The sequence below is a fragment of the Rhea americana genome, unplaced genomic scaffold (assembly GCF_003343005.1).
Source record: "Rhea americana isolate MKP2758 unplaced genomic scaffold, rheAme1 scaffold_99, whole genome shotgun sequence".
Taxonomy (NCBI): Eukaryota; Metazoa; Chordata; class Aves; order Rheiformes; family Rheidae; genus Rhea; species Rhea americana.
The window spans coordinates 2,791,199-2,811,183 of NW_028187188.1; the positions used below are offsets into that span (position 1 = coordinate 2,791,199).

General features: G+C 34.7%; 1 protein-coding gene across 3 annotated transcripts in view; it reads right to left on the bottom strand.

Annotated features, from left to right (window-relative positions):
- Positions 1 to 19,985, bottom strand: part of TBCK (TBC1 domain containing kinase) — a 107,719-nt gene that overhangs the window by 58,693 nt on the left and 29,041 nt on the right. For all 3 annotated transcript variants that reach the window (XM_085325640.1, XM_085325641.1, XM_085325642.1), the window contains 16 exons: positions 19,143 to 19,257; positions 17,686 to 17,759; positions 16,458 to 16,599; positions 15,173 to 15,233; positions 13,784 to 13,845; positions 12,952 to 13,013; positions 12,032 to 12,180; positions 10,890 to 11,028; positions 9,321 to 9,420; positions 7,762 to 7,811; positions 7,267 to 7,396; positions 6,305 to 6,403; positions 5,712 to 5,774; positions 4,705 to 4,831; positions 4,084 to 4,134; positions 2,394 to 2,477 (listed from right to left, as the gene is read on the bottom strand). In XM_085325640.1, the coding sequence (XP_085181766.1) occupies positions 2,394 to 2,477; positions 4,084 to 4,134; positions 4,705 to 4,831; positions 5,712 to 5,774; positions 6,305 to 6,403; positions 7,267 to 7,396; positions 7,762 to 7,811; positions 9,321 to 9,420; positions 10,890 to 11,028; positions 12,032 to 12,180; positions 12,952 to 13,013; positions 13,784 to 13,845; positions 15,173 to 15,233; positions 16,458 to 16,599; positions 17,686 to 17,759; positions 19,143 to 19,257 (1,508 nt within the window). The remainder of the gene's footprint in view (positions 1 to 2,393; positions 2,478 to 4,083; positions 4,135 to 4,704; positions 4,832 to 5,711; positions 5,775 to 6,304; positions 6,404 to 7,266; positions 7,397 to 7,761; positions 7,812 to 9,320; positions 9,421 to 10,889; positions 11,029 to 12,031; positions 12,181 to 12,951; positions 13,014 to 13,783; positions 13,846 to 15,172; positions 15,234 to 16,457; positions 16,600 to 17,685; positions 17,760 to 19,142; positions 19,258 to 19,985) is intronic.

The following is a 19,985-nucleotide window of genomic DNA, read 5'->3' on the forward strand; positions in this document are numbered from 1 at the left end:
TTGCTGAGTTTTATGTCAGCAAGGCCAGACCATTTCAGAGCTAGCTTAAGCATCTTTACACTATGCTATCTCACTTTCAAACCAAAGATATTCTTATTCACATTCAYATGCATACAGGTTAGAAAGGTAACTGAATTTATACCTTACGTTCACACTACAGTGCATGCAGACCTTCAATTTCAAAAACAAAGCAAACAAAGAAACCTTCTCATGTCTCAAGTTTGCAGAATCAGTGCATCTTGCATCATCACTTCTCTGTATTCCATAAAACAGTAATCACAGGTAAGGTGCAGTAAACCAGTAATCCTATACATTCAGCTGTGTGCACCAATGAAAGCAATTTCAAAATTAGTTTCCCTAAGTGCATTTGTTTTAAATGGAGATTCGTGCCCAGAGTGGTTCTGTACAGACACAAACCAGGTTGCTAAATATCATCTTTATTTGACTAGCCAGGTTCATGAAATATAATTATTGTGTGGGATTACGTGTTTAATTAAGGATCTACTGAAGACACACATTCCTTCAAGAAAACACATCACTTTGGTCCATTCAGTTGCTGTTGGTTGGGATTTTATTATAGGAATGTTTCGCTCACACAATTGGGCATTCCATATCCAAACATCTTTAACTGCTCTTGCATTCTATTTCCTGTAAGAAAATATATCTGATAAGCTTAGAACAAACAGCTGCCTTCACTGCTTAGGACAGGCTCAGAAATGAGGTATGTTGAATTTTGCAGTTTGAAAGATTAATCTTGTTGACCCTCATGTGGAAGCTAAAATTGCCACAAGCAATCAGATGGTATGTTCTTAACAYTTACTTTCAACCCAATAAAGCAGAGAAGTTATAAAGAAATTTTCTTTAAAACCATATCTATACATTGGTACTTGACATAAGACACTAGGCAGACTAAACCAATATACTGCAAGAATCCTAAAAAGTCCAGTCTTCCTGAGTCCTTGATGATATCAGATGTTACACAGTAACCCAGAAACCCCTGGACTACTGTTTCACAGAATCACACTGCCCTATATTCCTAACTTTTGTAAAGACTCCAGGGAATAACAGGAGGGAATTCTAAGGAGCAAAATTATTATTTTATGTAAGAGTATACYCCCTCGAGAAAAGTCTTTACCAAGCTATTAATCTTAAAGGCTAAAGCAGTTTGTTCCACAGGAACACTTGATATAATGCAAGTATTCTTTTTGTCTTTAGACCTTCACTGCCTCTTTTTTCCAGCAAGTGCTCTTACTCTACGGACAAAAGGATGCAAACACGTTCTCTCGAACTGCTTTACCACACTATTCATTATTTTATATATCAGTTCATAATGCCTCTTAACTACCATTTTTCTTAAGTAAATTCTCCTAACCACTGTGTTCTCACCTCATGTTAGTTCTCTCCATATGCTCCAGCATGTAACTGCTTTTACATCTAATTGTTTTTTGTTGACCAGTTCTTAATCTCCTCTATTTTTAAGGAYAAAGAAGTGACAAGACATTGTTTCTAAACTGAGCAGTTCTATCAGTTTATGTTGCATACAAAAGACTATTTCTTCATTCCATATCACAGTCTTTTTTAAAAAATGTAAAAAGTTGTTTGAAAAAACACTGATAATTTTTAAAATATCTCCARGACAAATTATCTTGTCAACACAGACAACACCAAGGTGACTTTCTGGTTCTTGACAACTTCTTGTTTTTCCAAGAAATTCACAGTTGATTTTAACATAGAACAGACATCTACTTCCCAGATATTGTTTTAATTTCTCCAAGTTACCTATATAGCTGCTGAAGAACAAACTATGGAACACTTTTCCTCAAGGTTCTCCAATCCCTGCCCTGTGTTGAACAACATTATCTCCTGTTCAGTATAACGCCCTTCAAGTATGTAACTTTCTGGACTTCCATTTTCWGAGGAGTTTCAGGTTTGTACTGTTCCTCTTCCTTGACCCCCTCTCAAGACAGTTCTCTATAACAATATGATTTTGACTACATGAAGGGTAAGTCTTCACAGTATAACAGTGGAAAGGCTATTTGCTCACTTAACAACTTTGTGTAATTGACTGACTCTTACCTTGGACATTACACAGAGCAGTGTGTTTCTTTTCAGACACCTGCATGTTTCTCCTGCTCAGAGCTTTACCCACTTTATTCTATTCCCCCCTTTTTTTTTTTTTAATCACTTCTATCACAGCTGGTGTGCTTATTTATGTAAAAAAAAAAATGAACATTTGAAAGATGCAGGTAGGAATTTCTACAGTGTGATTCCATTTGTGTTCTAATTCTGTAACCACTTGAGAAAGTATATTTGTAACTCATAAATATAACTTAGAAATTCAGAATTAATTTTACCTCTCATAAAAGAAATACAAAAATAAGAGACTTACTGACCTTGAATAACATGAGAATTATCCTTCAGAAAGAAGTTATATAAATACTTGGGGATGAAAGCAGACATGCAAGCATATGCCAGAGCTGAAATAATTAAAAGAGATGTAACCACTGAGGTAGTACAAACATGAATCCTTAGAAGTGTTCATTATTAAGCAGAGACCAAGCATAAATATTTAACTCAATCTATACATTAGAATGATTGTGAAAACACAAAAAAGGGCATATTTCTCATTAAAGGATTTTAAAAGCTCCTAAAGAAGTCTCCTACTGTCAAGAGTAACAAAAAAAGCTGCCTGGATGTGATATGCTCCCAGTTTATTCCTATATTTCTTCTCAGTGACAAAGTAGAGATGATGAAAAACCACAGTAATATCTGCATTAAAACGTGAGGATCCCATGATGAATAAAATRTTAAAGAGAAATGCTGGATAACTGCTTTGTTGCATTCTTCTATATTTTCTCCTATAGAACTTACACCTGGCTTATACCCACATCAGACTCATCTGAAATCTTGCTTCAGCTCAAATACTGAAGAGGAYAGAATTCAGAGGAAAAACATAGGGCAGAATACTATTAAAATATTCTCAGAAAGATGAGCAAGAACATCTCAATTTTCCAGTTACTCTTTGCATATATATGAAGTAGAGATTAGCGRGTAAAAACATTTTTTAATCAGAAATTTTCCCAGGAAGATTTTTCCCACTTTTTCCCAGGAAATAATAATCTATTTTAATACAATTCTTAGGTATATTGCTAGATCACAGACTAGAYATCTTGATTAGAAATACAGGCTTGTCAAATTGTCCAAAAAAAAAATCTATATCATTTTGAAAGTGCTAAGTAAAACATCAAATTTATACCAAAAATGATTAAGTTCATGTTATAAGCAAGTTCTACRTTACACCTTTACCAGCATTAAAACTACTATTTCACTATCTAAGCCAAAAGTGCACAATTAAGTTTAAAGTAAAATAAAGTAATAAAAAAACAGAAGACAAAATTTTATATAACTCACTACAATTATATTTTGCTTCAATGGGAGAAAAGACTCTACAACCCAACCTGATAGCAACACATCCAAGATTAGCAAAACCCTGTTGACTGAAATTTTTGAAGACACACAGTTGGAATAATAGGAGTCATTGCTTTAAGAAACTGGCTTTCCCCAGACACAGACTTTACAAAAAGCCAGATGAAAGAACAGACTACTGGACTCAACCACTTCTCAACAAATCAGGTTTTAAAAAAGGTAAAGGCCATGTATTCAAACTTGGGCTGATAAACATTTAAGAGTTTAAAACCAATGTCAGATTTTCTGGAAAATGTTAGTCTGATAGGTCAACAGTTAGTACACTGGTATTCACATCAAACAAGGCCGAACTACAGCTTCACAGAAAAGCCTAAGTATTAGGGAAGCATTTCTTGATTTTCTATAGTCAAGGTTATTTGTACTTCACGTTGTGTAAGTTAGTACTATATTTTATTGTTGATATCCTGCTTGAAGAATAATACCACAATCACTTTTCAATAAAGGACCATTTCTTTTGACTAGTAGCAACAGGAGAAGCTTTAAACTGCCTTTATAGCCACTAAAAATTTCATGTATAAGCAGGTRCACACATCTATACACAAATAGATACAGATGACAGACTGCTTTCCCCCACCCTCAGCAGAAAAAGGTACTCACCTTCATTGTTAAAATTTAAGTACAGGAATGGTGCACAGAGAGAATCAAGACCTAAAGAGAGAAGTGTTATGAAGAGACTGCATGAAGATCTAGTTTTTTTGTAAAAGCATAAGATAAATTTATTAATTTATGATGCAAACTTWCATACTTGATATTGATTACAATACCTGCAACCTCAAGCTTTGCACATTATGCTGAGAACAAGTGTGAAAAACACATGAAAGCAAAAAAAGATTTCAAATTGTCAAACTACAGCATTAAATTGGTTATTCTGCCATGGCTTTCAAGAAATGCTATTAACAGCCCCAGAAACTCGCTCAGTAACTTTTGCAGTTTCATCTTTGATCTGAACACCACTAAGCAACAGAATCTTTTTTTGAAATAAAGTTACTGTAATTTAAGGAGGAATACAGCATAAGAAAATAAATATATAAAAAAGTGAAGGGCATTTTTACATTACAAGCTCAGTATAAATCATTAAGATTTAAATTTCTAATAACCACAGACACACTCTTTGTGTGCAATCAAATAAAAAGCTTACTAGKGAGAGCTTGTTTTTAAGTCAGCCGTTGGTATAGCCTTCCAGTTAATTATCTGATCTTGCTAACTTGTCAAACTCACCTTGCCAGTACACCAAATCAGGRTGGGAAACTACCCAAGCCTTCAGCACACGTCTAAACTTTGCATGACCCTCTGGTGATGACAGCAATTCATCATACTGATGACAACGAGGAATATCAACTTCAATCTGTACCATAGCCAAGCATATAATATAAAGAGAAATCAGGGTGACTGGGGTTACAAGCTACAGCAGTCTTCCAACACAAGAGATGGAAAGCAGCCAAAGAATATAGGCTGGACCACCATCAAAAACACAAATTGTTTTTTTTTCCATCATTCTCACAAACTGGAAAGGGACAGGGCATTAAAGCTGCACTCAGAGATCAAAAGTACTTTTTTTTTAAATTCAGATTCATACTTGGGAAAAAATGGGGCTCTAATCCTAAAAACCAGAAAATAAACACAATTATAGTTTTGCTGCCCCAACACTTTTGACATCATTTTAGATGTTAATATCATTTTGATCTAAGGATAATCAGAGTTCTCAGAACAACACTCTCAATGTGCTAAAAACTATTTCTTCAGCCAGCTGAAAGGAGTAACTGTTACTGTGGTATCTTTTTACTATTTGACAATATCTCCTGAAAAACTTACCTGCTCAAGAACTCATTTCTTTAAAGCATAGCTTAGCTCACAGTATCTCAGAGTACTACATACTATCTGGTATCAAGTCCAACAGGAACAACCAGCATTTGATCAAAACAGGACTTCCGGTACTACATCAGTCCATTGTTCACAGCACCTTCCTCTTTGCCATTGCTACAGAATCAACGATTCTGAAGTAAGAAWGGATTTCACTTTCCAGGTATTATAACGTCATTTGAGTTATCAATTTGTTCCCATAGGTTTTGTGAGATTTTGTTGCAGCATGAATGAGTTTACAAGCCTAGGGAACCCTTTCATAATAATCTGCTACATCTGTTACAGTAAAAAAATGACTTTGTMACTGGTGAAAAAGATTTTGCATTACCTCAAGTGACAGTATTGGAAAACAACCAAAATCTTACTTGTCTATCTGTAGGAATCGGTGTGTCTTTATCAATGGCGTCGTACTTTGCTTGTATGGCACCCTGTAAGTGCAACAAGAATATCTGAATTCAGAAAGCCCTTATTAATATAATTGCAAATTACAATGTACACACTAGCATACAGAAGTTGACTGGTTTTGCCAAGCGCTTCAGTTATCAATTCTTTTTTTCTGACAACATATCATACTGCATTTCCTAAAGTGCAAAACATTCCAACTGCAGAATTTTAACAGAATCATCTTTGTTCTYTTATCATTCAGGCCACACAGACCTTTCTGTTACTTCTCCAGTACCATCTTCAGTGATTTTCAATTTTGTTTATACAGAGAGCCATGTACTTGATCCAGTTTTCAAGTTAACTGAAGCCTTCAACCTTATTTAGRCATGCATCTCAGTCACTAGCAATTGGCCTTCAACATCCTCTTTGTAAAGGCACTGAATTCAGCTACCTATTAAGGAGTACTGATATTACCAATATACACTGCTCTCAAGGAGCATATCTGTTTTACAATTCACAGGCTAGTAAGTTAACCTCAATGTTCTGGGAAGGGAAATACCACCTGTATTCTTACCTCAACACCCAAGAGTGCAGCCCAGGTTATGCCTCTCAGAAGAGGAGGAATGTCAACCCTAGCTTCTTTCCATATTTGGTTTTTCTTGTATGGATAGGCCTTCAAAGAGAAGAGACTAACAGCATAAAATGCTACTGTGCCACTGAAAGAATCCAAAGCCCAACCCCGGGAATGTCTCTCTCCCAAGAGAAGACAAATGCTGTCAGTCTGAAGAACAAATCGAAGTTTTACATCAAACAAAGTTCATTCCTACACTGGAAGCTCTGGATGGAGCACTACTGTTTACTGCTAAAATATTTGCTTCTTCCTGTGAATTCATTCATGTACTTCAGCATGCTAGGAAGTTAGCAACCCAACTTTTAATCGGAAGTTTCATTTTCATCTTTCTTCATTGTATGTTTCTTTTCATGCTACACATCCAACATCATTTTCTTAAGTAYTGTGCCTAATGAAGCATGTCAGCTCTCTTTCATTCTTAAATCAGAATCCCTATCCCTGCGTGAGATTGTTCAACATRCTATTGCATGCTCAGCAAAAAAACGAAGTATTTCTAACATGGTGCTACCACAGGAATGACTGGTTGTTTACGAATACCTTACTGCTTGCAGAAATGCAGAAAATGCAGAAATGTTATAGGTGCATTTATACCTGAATAGCTTAGTCTGTTAGGAAATAAAGGATGCAGAAATATTTTCTTCAGTAAATAACAGGTATTATTATCAGCTCTGATTCTATTTTTATAGGCATATTTTACAGACTATTTTTATACTCATTACAAGTAAAAAGATAGACTTGTTAAATGCTTATTTTCAATCATCTTATACTTCTGTAGATTTTTTTCCCTTCCTTCTCCATTGTGGTCTGTTGTATCTCTGCTTCTTTTTTTCCAATTACTTGAGCCTTTAAAAATCCTCTAATTAATAGACCAAATCCAATTATTCAGCATCAGAAAGATTCCATACCTTCAAGAGCCTGTCAAACAGGACAATTCTATTTAGCTGGTACTCTGTGTCCCTCTCCCGGATGATCAGAGGAAGACTGGCAGCCGCAGACAGCTCATTACTACTATTTGAATGAGGTAAAGTTGACTGACTGGGAAAAAAGTTAGAAAGTCATAGTGAATAGCAAGAAATACAATTCATTGTGACAAAATGAATATGTTAAGACACATTTCTGAGTCAGAAATAAGTATAAATGAATAATTTTGAATATTCAGCACCAATAGTTCATTCAGTTCAAGATTTTCAGGACACAGAAGCAGCCTAGGCTTCTCAGTTTGGTGTCAGGGCCCACTGCCAAGTGCTCTTCAACTCTCATTGACTTTAAAAGTCGAACAAAGACATGTTTGGTTTGCTTTTGGAAGACACTTGTCCCGTTGGGGATTGTGCCACTGAAATGCAACTAATAACTGTAAGATTAGTGTCTTTATATATATATACAAAAACACACACACTTACTCATCTTCAAGCAATGGATAAAATGCTTCCCCACCAACATCTTTCAGTCTCTGAAATTCAGAATAAAAACAATTCACTATCAGGATGATGTCCAAAATTCCCACAGAAATACTTAGTAGAATACAGAAACTACCTCACGGTTCATTTGTTAAATTTAGTAACTTGCCCTTAGATTTGACTAAGCTTTAGCTCAGTCCTCMATCAACAAAAGAACATACAGCCTTAAATGCTAAAAGTTATACTATTATAGACTTTTAAGAGTTAATGGAAATTCTACTGCATAAAGATAATTCTCTTATCTCATTCACAAACYGATATCCATATATACACAAAAGCTTTTGTGTGACAAGTATTAATAGATCAGTAGTATTAAGCAGTTTCTTATTTTTCTCATCTTTCTGCACTAACTTCCTATCCAAGCAGTTACAAAGCAACTACAGAACTTGACTTTACTTTTTTAATCAGTTCAAGAGTTATGCAAATTTGAGCTCCTTTTACTAGCAGCATCTAGAGCCACACAGAAATACAGACACTTTCTGGAAGGATGACAGACAAGCAAGCCTGGATTCTTGCCTAATGTCTTCAGACATCTTTGGTGCATTGTGATTWATGTTTAATACTATCCTCCCTGCTGTGCTGTTTTGCAGTTCAATCCTTAACTTAAAGGCACACAGCCCCTCCTGAGATTGACAGCACAGCTCACACTCAGTTCATTCAGCACTGATCCTCTTTTGATTACAAGCATCATGCTCTGCTCCATGGAAGGTGTCTGAAAGGCTGAATAAGCTTAAAAAATATATTTCAACTAACACTGTGAGGTTCAGGCTTGTATATTCCTCAAAATGAGCTGCAGTACACAATACCATAAAAGCATTTCAGTAATATATACAGTAAGTCTTTTAACTGATTGTTACAGAAAGTAAAATTATAAATTATCATTTGTATATCTTTTTTTCTACTGAAGATGGAAAAAACCTGCATGATTGCATTTTGGGAAAATGCTTTGAAGTGATCTTTCAAACTAACTGTGTAATAGCTACACATTCTGAAGGTTAGCAATAAATAATGGAAATCTGGTATCTAATTTTAATATTTCAACTGAATTGAGTTGATTCTTCTTTTGAATATTGGGAGCCACCTACAGACAGCAATTAAAGAATGCAAGAAGTCATCCATTGTCACAATTAGTTTAGCAATTGCACAGAATATCAGATACTACGGAACTATGGGGGTTCCATAAGAACAAACCAGGYAGCTAAAATAAGGAAAAGGAAGGTGAGAAAAAAGAAGGAAAGGAGGAAGAAGGCACAGAAGGGAGAAGGGAAAAGAAAAAAAAAAAGAAAAGAAAAATGTAGTAAGTTTAGTAAGCAGACCAACCAGTTTAATAACACAAGTCCRAATCTGACTCAGATGCCAGAAAGGCTTGTCTTAGAACCAACAAATACTAGTAATACTGCCCTTTTTAGGAACAGCTGTAGGAGTTATTGTTCCATACTCTCTTTAAAATACATATATTATGCAGTGAAGACACAAGCACTTGTGCACAGTATTTTTCTTACATTTCGGAGCTGGCACAGAGACAAAGTCACAGTTGTGTCATCTAGGAGAGAACTTCTGTCTCGTCCTTGTCCAAAGCTCTCACCGTCTTCTAATAAAAAGCTTCAAGGGGTTGGGGGGGGAGGGAAATTCAGGTCATAATAATATGTAGGACTTGCGTTAAAAAAACAAAACAAAAAGCCTTAAATCAATCAGCTTCTTCTCTAACACACAATGCTAGTTCTTAGAAGTACATTGTATTGATTCTGTGCAGCGTGAAACCTGCTATCAAGTGCATGAAATCTGCTGTCAAGAGAATGTACAAGCATCTCAAAATATTCAAACAGCTTTTACTGGAAAAATTACATTTTAGRTTTTCTAGAACTTTGGTTTGCATGCAAAGGAGGAGGAATGAGATTAACAGTCCCTTTTATTCCTTAAATTGACACAAGCTAGGACTGCCAAGACTAGGATGCCATTTACCATGAGAAGCAAAAATAAAGTGTCACAGTCATTTGTTTTGTCACAAGGCAAAAAACATGGAAAAATCTTTTCTCTGCTGCAGTTTCTCTGCTGCAGTCCACTAAAGGACCACAAATRCATCCAAGAAAGAGCATACACATATTGCCCATTTAGTGATGTCTTAAAACCAGACAACATCAAATTGATTTTCAGAAAATAAGCTAACATTCTCATTATCAAATAATACCCTCCTTTGTTCCTGTAGAAGATGAARTTACATTGCATTTCTGAATGAATGTCACCTTGAAGATAATTAGTAAGAGGAAAAACATTTTCCACATGAAATTTAAAACCAAATGTATTCACCAGTGGGTATGGAAATGGGCTGTCACTCGAAGTGTCACACAACTTTCRCCACCCTAACACCTCTTAAAATCTAGCTCTGCCTTTTCCTTTTGAAAACGTTGCATGTTGGTTGTTCACACTGATTTCATGTGTTTCTAAATCTCACATCCTGCAAATTAGTCTGTATGGATCATATTAAGATCAGACTGCAGGATCAAGACATYGATGTATTCACACGATTTTAATGTGTATGCAGCAGGAGTATGAAAGAAGTAATAACTAAAAGGTTGTAACAGAATTAAAAGCTATTAAAAATAATTAAGAGTTTTTAAAACAGCAGTTGATCATTGAAGGAATGAGTTTACTATTCAGCACTGCACATGYGTGAAAGATTTCAGAGTGTGAGAATTTGGTACAGAACCTATTAAATTACAACTGAAAACACATCATTCAAGCAGTGATACTTTTTTAGTAAAACTTAATACTATTGGAAAGAGTGCTACATTTAGAGACTTTCAGTTTATTATTTTCCATTTCACCTACATTTCTTCAAATTTCAGAAAGTAWTGTGAAGCGCAGATGGACAAAAGATAGGTGTTCAAATAATGCCTTAAATTAGGCGTTAAGAGGTGAACGGAAATGATTCTCTACTGCTCAAGAATACTACTTTCAAGATTTTTTTCACAAAAAGWTGTCTTGAAACTAAAAACCAAAACAAAACATTTTCTTGGACGCCCTGATCTTTTCCACCATCCCACTACTCTAAAAACGCTCCTTTTTCGTACTTGGGAAGCGTGCACACTGGCGGCTTTGATCGAATGATTTCCTTGTTGACAAGTTCTTTCTCCAAGTCTCCTCCAGCCAAACACCAGAGATGATAAACCTCTTCAATTGATCTTTCTGCTAGGTAATCACTATCTTCATCTGTTAGGAGAAACCAAATAAAAATGAGTTACAGCTTGTTAGTTATCTCCTCTTTTTATTCCCCTATCACTTTAACACTCTAAACACATTTTGTTGGAAACAGATTATTATGATTGAAAGGTCCTAGACCATAATGTGATGCTAGCAGAAGAGTGACCTTCCTTTTGCAGTGTCCTTCAGGATGATTTAAGGAAAGAGCAAATGGGTAAAGGTCTTGAGGAAAAAAAAATAATCAAACAAAAACCCAGCAAGCATTTCTGTAGTTTCCTGTGGTGCCAGAAAATAGAACTAATCAGAAAAATACATTAGAAGGCAGACTTCAGCTTCCTATGCACCTACCTCAAAAACAAACAAACAAATCCCTCAAACTATCTTCCACAATAGAGAGCTAAAGGTAAAAATAAGAAATTAGTGATTCATATCGAGTGTTTCTAATTTATCTTCCTTTCACATACCACATGCACACTAACAAGGTGTAAAATCATAGCACCCCTCAAAYTGTGGAATTAGATTTTCTAAGTAAAATGTTTATGTTCATCAGAAAAGTTAATGAGGACTTCAGAGGAATGTTAACACTTTCAGCATATTCTAGTTTTAAACTCAGAAATTTCTACTCTTACTCTAGAACATAACTTCTTTCACAAAGATCTTATTTTCCAATATTTAGGAGGGAGGGGAGGCGCATGTGATATGGCCCAAGAACTACCTTGTCCATGTAAATGTCCAGATTATCAAGGCAAAAGACAATACTGATATCCCAAGCTGCACTTGAATATTAACGATGACTACTTATTCCCAAGGCCAATACACAAAATCAAGATGTTCTCCTTTGATTCACACACATCCATCAAAATATGTTTACCAATATCTGTTCCTATTAAACAATTTACTTCAAGAATGTAGTATTATCCCATTTAACAATTTCTCTCCAACAAACCATTTAAAGAAAACCCCAAACACCATCTTTTCCTTTCCAATGCACCCATCTCACCCCCCCTTTTACCTTTACATAATAGAGTGATGTCTTCAGGAAGTGTTAAATTAGCACACCTTGGAGATGATGAGAACAGACCAGCAGGTTTGCAAAAAGGAGGGTATGCTAAAGATACTTCACTGAACAAACTGTCATGCAGCAGCTCCTCTGGAGTTGGCCTTAAATTAAGAAAAGACAGCAAAAGAGTAAGTGCAAAGTGCTTCCAAAAATATAGCCTTGACAGTATCAAGCACCCTCACCTCCAGCAATAAATATTAACAAACTATTTTAAATGATCGTATCAAATTTCAGAGACCCTAAAAGAGTTCTGAAAGAAATTTCAGAGAATTTGATAGCAGAGAATCTACCAATTTTGTTCAATCCATAATATGTAATACACCAGAAAGACTGTTTATAGCYCCAGTTCAGATCTTATCCTCATACAACACATACAGCAACTATTTTTTTTTTAAATTTCCCCTATAATTTCACTAAAAGCAAAGATGGTGTGTGTGTGGGGGGGGGAAATAGAAAACCTTTATTTGAAGAACAGAAGTCTGCTTCGTTTTTTTAAAAAAGTTGTGGTGGACTGACATAACTAAAAAGTATTTTGAAAGAACAGAYTTGAAGAAAGCAGCCCTAATTCTGGCTACAACACAGCTGCAGTAACCCTTACCAACATCCAAATGTGGAATCCGTAAAAGCTGTGAATTTGAAACTAAAAATTACTGAAGGGTCCCCCACCTTAGTCTGATTCAACCTCAAGGGTTTTGCGCAGTTATTTTTTTTCTCCCTCTCTACTTCCCCCAACCCCCCAAAAGGATACAAAGTAACAAAACCAAGAATTTCTTATAGGTAATAACATCAGCATTCTGAAAAATCAGCAGCAGGTCCTCTAATTTAAGTAGCACCCCAGCACAGATTACTGTGCGTTTGAACAGAATACTTGCCTCTTAGAAGGCTGGAACGTAAGGCATTTCCTCAGGAGAGTGATCATATTTTCAGAAATGTCCTGGAGCATAAAGAAAAGCATAGAGGAGGATTGTTTATTGCTATCCTAATTCAGCAAGCCACTTCAAGAGATACTTAGCTTCTAACACTCAGGTTATTCCATTGAAGGCAATAAAATTTCGTATCTACACCTATGAGGTTAGCTGTATCAGACTAAAATGCTACAGCTGTTCCAACAGGGTAGTAACCCCCCTCTTTGCTTTGGTGGGAAAAAAATTGGAGATCTCACAACATATACAGAGATCTTTTTTCCAACCTGAATTTTTTCTTCCAGTATGAACAATGCAACACCCACAAACTTCCTTTCAATAACAGAATCCTTTTATACAGTGTCTCAATATATACAAGCATCAAATTCAGTAATTAATTTTTTTTTGGGGGGGGGGGAGGCGGAGAAGGAAGTAACAGGGGGAGAGGACAGCTGAACTGCATAATCACACATTGTACACAGAACATGTAAGGCACATCAGGTAGAAGACAAAACTTCTAGGAGAGAAATACTTAACCCTGCAATATTTAAAGAAATAGGTAACAAGCTATCCAGTGAGGGTTAAAACCTACCTGGATTGAAAATAATTTAGAAAAGAATGAGCATTTCCAGTACTGGGTGTTTTGAAGAAATCTTAGATATGTAATCTATCATTTAAAGTATTTTTCATACTGCAATAAAGTAACTAAACAAGTTAAAAAATATCTCAAATTCTATGTAACATAACAGCAATAAAATACTCCAGATAAGATAGCATGGAAGAGTAAACTAGCTGTACATACCTTAATAATATCAAGGCAACCATGTTCTTCAGCTAATACAGTTACAATATCATCTACACAGCCTTTGAAAAAACAAACAGAAGAGTAAAAGTTAAAAGACCATGAGAAGAAATGATACCAATTAAACAGGATACCAGATTAACCTCCACCTCAATACAAAGCATTTAACTTTGGCTTTGTATGGACACTGTCACATTACCTGAAAGTGAATTCTCAAAATCAGGAAGGAAAATATCATCCCCTATGCACATAGGAACCTGAACCTAAGAAAGTTAAGTCATACATCTAAATTAGCAGAGGAATTCTTTTGCAGGCTTAGTAAATCTACATTGTCAGTTACTGCGAAATAAATTAGTCTTTCCACTTAAAAATATATAAATATATATATGTAATATATATATATATATATATATCTCACTGCAAGAACTTAAAAATAGCTCAAAGTACTTTTTATTTTTATTTTTTTAAGTTACTTTTCACTTTCAGTGCTGTAACACTAGCAGTATTTTACTGCATGTTTTCAATGTATCACTGAAAAAATAATTCCTAAATAAGGAACATTTTTCAGCAGATGAAAATCAGTGGTAGCTTACATTCAACTTGAAGAAGGGAATGATAATGCTTCAGGAAGCTTTGTTTACAGGTAATGTACCAGAACAGTGAGACTCTCAGTATCAAAGTACTAGCTGCTGAGTAAAAAAGATGYCTGTACTGACAGTAACTAAATTCAGACAGACAGTAACTATTTGCTCTGGATAAATTTAACAACTTAGTGATAAAGCCTCAAACTGTGAGCTTAGGCCCCTTCTCTCCCCACAATTTAAATGCAAGCTACATAACAAATGAAATAAAAAAAAAAAAAAGTTAGTCCCAATTCCAGACTTATATTAAGTAAAAACTCCATGCCTATTCCAATTGTAGCTGAGGTCAGAAACAAAAGCCTGGATGTAGTAAGTAACATGCTTCTTAGTCCTCTTGTTATTTTCCATCTTACTATTTGAGTCCCACTTCTCCCCATTTGGAGCTTGGTACATTAACACTGCTAATGCAGTAACAGTTTTCTTTAACTTCACATAATTCCTAACTCAATTTAGAGACCTTCTGCAATACAGAACAAATAACCATCAAAATGACAATCTTTAATGAGCACACTTTTCCACAGCTTGCCCTTCCTCTAACACATTTTCCTCACGGCTCCACTGCAAAGTGATTTTTTTGGCACACATCTTCCCTAATCAAGCGACCATACTTCAAATGCCTATTTAATTCTGGAAATGAAAGCATGAAAARTAAATTGCCTTAGGTCTGAGCATCACAATCTGACTAGGCCATAGAACTCTGGTTATAGAATTGCTTATAAATTTTAAAAAATTATTTTGTGCTACTTACCTAACGTAATTATAAATTTTAGTCTTTCAGCTATCTCCAAACTCTGAAATAGTTTTCTCCCCTAAGTGAATAATTAAATATACAGTTGAATGTTACTTTATAAAAAGACTAAGATATCATATACCTCCATCCATATATAAAGACATTAAAATAAGCTTTTACACATTAATTTTAGAAGATTGAGGAAAAATTTCTGTTGGAACACAAAACAGTATTTACTCTAACTATACTAGGAACACTTTCATGCCACCATATATGCATATATCTATCTATCTATATATATATAGATAGATACATGCATATATGTATATGTAAAGTATCATTTATAGCATCACTTGAAAAGAACAAATATAAAACAAAGCCCCAGGGTGCCTTAGCAAACCTGAGTGTTTATTCATGATTCAGAAACAGGTTTTAAAAAGAATATTTATTCCAATATGAACATGAACGTGAACAAAGATCATTAATAAACACAGTAATAGTCATAGCTCGTATYGTATAGGGATTTTGAAAAGCCTGTTTGAAAATTGGTTTAGAGGTATTTAAAAAAATTGCATTTTTAAAATACACTGATTCAAAATAGTAATCTGTGAACACCATGCCAATTTACAGTAGCACAGAATATACAAAACAGTATTTCCAGTGTCTGATCTATCACTATAAAAAATAGGTTCTGGACCATCAACATCATGCCTCCACATACAATGTTGCTGTCTTTGAGTGAAAGAAGTGCAGTTTAAACATATATAAACAGTAAAGATTATGTTGTTATAATTTATTTGAATTTCTAGAACTAAATAAGAAATTTCCAAATAAACTTTTACTATCCTCCAGGAGCTCTTTAAATTCTAGCAAAAAGGCAGATTTTTCTTTTTCCTCCCTGCTCATAGTAAAGAAGTTTTATTAATTACTCATCCTTTTCAACAGGAAGGAGGGTACGACAGCAGTGCTTATTTCATGCTTAAAAGCACAATTAAATCAAAAAACTATCTAGAGAGCCCTCCTCTAAGTTTAGAATCCATTCCTCAGTAAGAGTTTGATTATGCAATCATATCACTGGGKCTTATAAGGCAGCTGTCCTTTATGATAATACACATATTCATACCAACCCAATAGCTGTCCAGTAACTTGAACAACTGCCAATACTGGCCAGGCAGGAACACTAACAAAATCTGGTATTTGTACTCAGTTGTTGGACGAAGTGTCATTAACCCCACAATCAAAAGCAATCAATTGAATGTAACCATTCCCAAGAGTCTCAGTCAAGAGAATTATTCTTACATACCATGCAAAGCTCAAATAATATTATACCAAGAGACCACAGATCTGATTTAGGGCCAGAAGGCAGAGGCTTCTCACACGGAGTATGATCACTTGGTTTGACTATTCCCTGTGCAACTACTTCAGGTGCCAGATATGATGGGTACCTAGAAAGATGCAGCAGCATTAAGTAGTAAACTGTCTATCAAAAAACCTTACTTTCAGTTGCATTAATCAAAGGAAGTTTGCATTCTAAGAAACTAGAATTCATAGCAACACAGATTGTTCCATTTTATTTAGTCAAAACACATACATTGGCAGAGTTTTACTGCCATTGTGAAACAGTCTATTACATAAAAGGTCRAATTCTAATCACTTTTTGTGAGAGTAAATAGCAGCAGCTTTCAAAATAGTACATTCCTAYGTATCTTATAGCAAACGTACACTGAGTTTCAATAGAAGTTGACTAAATACATATATCCTGAAGCAATATGGAGGGTGAAGTTTCCTCCACTGTGAGCATTCCAATCAAATAACTTTTTTTCCCTGTAAATTCAAGAGTAACAGAAGTTTTTGAGGAAATTTACTTGCTACATTTTTTAAAACAACATTTACAGCTTTTTCAGTCAWCCCTTTATGGTAAAACTTTTAAAAAATTGGAAATAAAATTTTTAAACAGAAACATCATGAACGTTATTGGGCATGCCTTTAAGATCAGCTACGTATTTTGATTGTAAACAACAAGACAAAAAGTGGCAAGGAGACACCGCAACAAAACCTGTGAACTCACTTCACTTTGTCCAGACAATACTTTTCAAAATAACTTGAAAATATATCACAGAAAAATAAGSAAACAAGAGGTCTAAAGTGGTATGAAATAGCGAAGAAAGCTGTGATTGTCCTTCCTAAATTTGAAATTACGTTGCATCTCCAGAATTGGTCCCAGTCACGGATTACTAGCATTTCAAGGCAAGTCTAGCAAATTTAGACAATAACGATCAACATTACACCATTACAGTAATGTGCTTGCAGGAATCCATCCTTCCTCTGCCCACCATTCATTTTAATCTACTGAGATCATAAGCTCTTTGGTAACATTATGCAAGAGGTCTATCTAACATATAAAATAAAACAGCGATATACAATAAGATCATTGCGCACACAGYACATTTTTGAAGATGACTTCCCAAAAGATGTTTTTCTTGAAAAAAATATATTCCCAAGATATTTGTACTGTTCAGTTACATCCTTACCCTATAGGAAAATCAACATCAACACCTTGAGCTGTCATATGGTAGAGTCCAAATTTAGCCAACTTGACATGACCCTGAAAAGGAAAAAAAATGATCAAAATCAGCAGAATCTGATATTAGAAGAATCTGTATTTAAGTTAAAAAAAATTTTGTAAATTGCATGTCTGAAAAACATATCCACTGAGGGTCAGCCTCTTAAATATCTCTTTGATCTATTATGCAAAACTCCATTAGAACTTAATAATATGCTTATTTGCAATGTTTTTACTTTCTGAGAAAGTAAAATAACCTCTTTGGAATACAGAAACAAGTCAGAACTTATAAAATTACTGTATATTTGTAGGTTTAAATACTTTATTAACAATTTTATCYGTTTGAACCATAAAATTCACTGAGCATCATCACTGTTTCCTTACCTCTTCCACTTAACCAGCCTTGCTTTTCCAGTCTTTCCCATCAACTCATTACTGCCCTCCTCCCCTTTAACTCTATTGTCACATATTTCAAGCCCACAAGTTTTCTAGGTGCTTAACTTTATTCTGTAGAGCCAGAAACATAACAAATAAAATACTAAAAAAAAAGGTACTCAAATTCAACTGAGGGTTTCTCTAGATTTTGAATTACAGTCAGTCAGTCTGCAGATGATGTAAAAGTTAAGGTTACTGTGGCAACCAATTTAAAGAACAGGGAAGAAGTTTGTAAGTTTATGGTCTTATGATCCCCTGTTGTTCTTTTACTGATTTTAGGACTAAAATCCTAAGTACTTATGCTTGTTAGAGCATTATGATCTTTTTGTTTTCAAGTAATTTATCTAAGAACAGGGTAAAAATAATGTTCATTCCTTCCTTCTCCTTTCTTTCTGCCTTCCAAGGGAAGAATCTAGCTACCATACCCAAGCTCAGTAAAAAAGGAGGGAGAAAGGGATYGTCTAGAAGAGCTACATTCTATTAATTTCTCGTCTTTACAAATGGAACCCATATTCCATGCTGCTAACCCAACAGTTTGTGATGAGGGAATTGACAGATACCAAGATTCTAGAAATCCAATGTGAAAAAAGAAATATGCTGGTATCTTAAAAAACTAATGTTAAGCATCAAGTTACTTGTATAAAAAAATATGAAACACAAGAAATATTTTCCTATTCAAACTGTTAAGAAGAACTTGTTGCTATTTATCAAAACGACAATCAAGTTGACTTGGAATAATACCTTATGAAGAAAAGGGTAAAAGGAGTCATTTGGGATAGAATAACATAGCAACAAAGAAAAGCAAATAAACTCTGAAATACATCTGAAATTTTGAAAATAGGAAGAAAATTTTAGAAAAAAAAATATCACTCTTTCCAGCTACACAGTTTTATCAGAAGGATTATACTGCCTGGTCTCCAAATACAACACAGCATGCCACTGGTTGGCAGCAAGAAAAAATAAGTCATATATCCATTCCTGTAGCTGTACCTTTCGATCCAGAAGAATATTACATGGGGAGAGTGCTCGGTGGACCATTCCATGTTTGTTCATATATTGCAAGCCCTGTAAAACTTCATATGCTATGCATAAAATCCTTGAAGAACTGTAAGCAAAAGAATATATTATGGTAATTGTTTGTTTTTAATTTGTAAAAATTTAGAMTTCCATAGTGATTAAAAATAAAAAATGGTATCTTCACAATTCTAGAACAGATTAAAGGATCAATATTGAATATGGTAGGATACATTCAGTGCTATTCACAACTTAGTATCCCAGATATACATTTCTTYACTCTGAATTGCTCCTTAAAAAATAGCAGAAAATCATTACCTCAGCAATAAATGATAAYATATTCTCTGTGATACAGACTGTGACATATTCTTCAATTAACTAAAAAYTCTTAATTTTGTTTGCTCTTCCTATGTCCGCTAGTGATCTTCAGAGGAAAGTTTACCTGAACAAGTTTCTGAAATTCAGACACTGAAGAGAGATTATCTAGACGATACAYTAGAGACACTGCTGGATCACATCTACAGCAGTGTTCCATCATCTCAACATCTAAAACAAAACCAAAAGGTTGTGGATTTTCTTTTAAMACCTTGGATGCATCAACTGTATCTTTTCTTCAATAAAAAAAAACGATAATCAAGTTTAACAGCCAATTGGTTTTGACATGACCATGTCCTTTGAGAAATTACCATCCACCATTACCATCCATTAATAAGGATCACATGCTTGAGTAATGTTATTTTGTGACCAAAACAGATTTCAAGAAGTGAAGAGGAATTTGTAAAGACAYCACCAGTATTAAGCTTCCAAAGTGAACTCAAA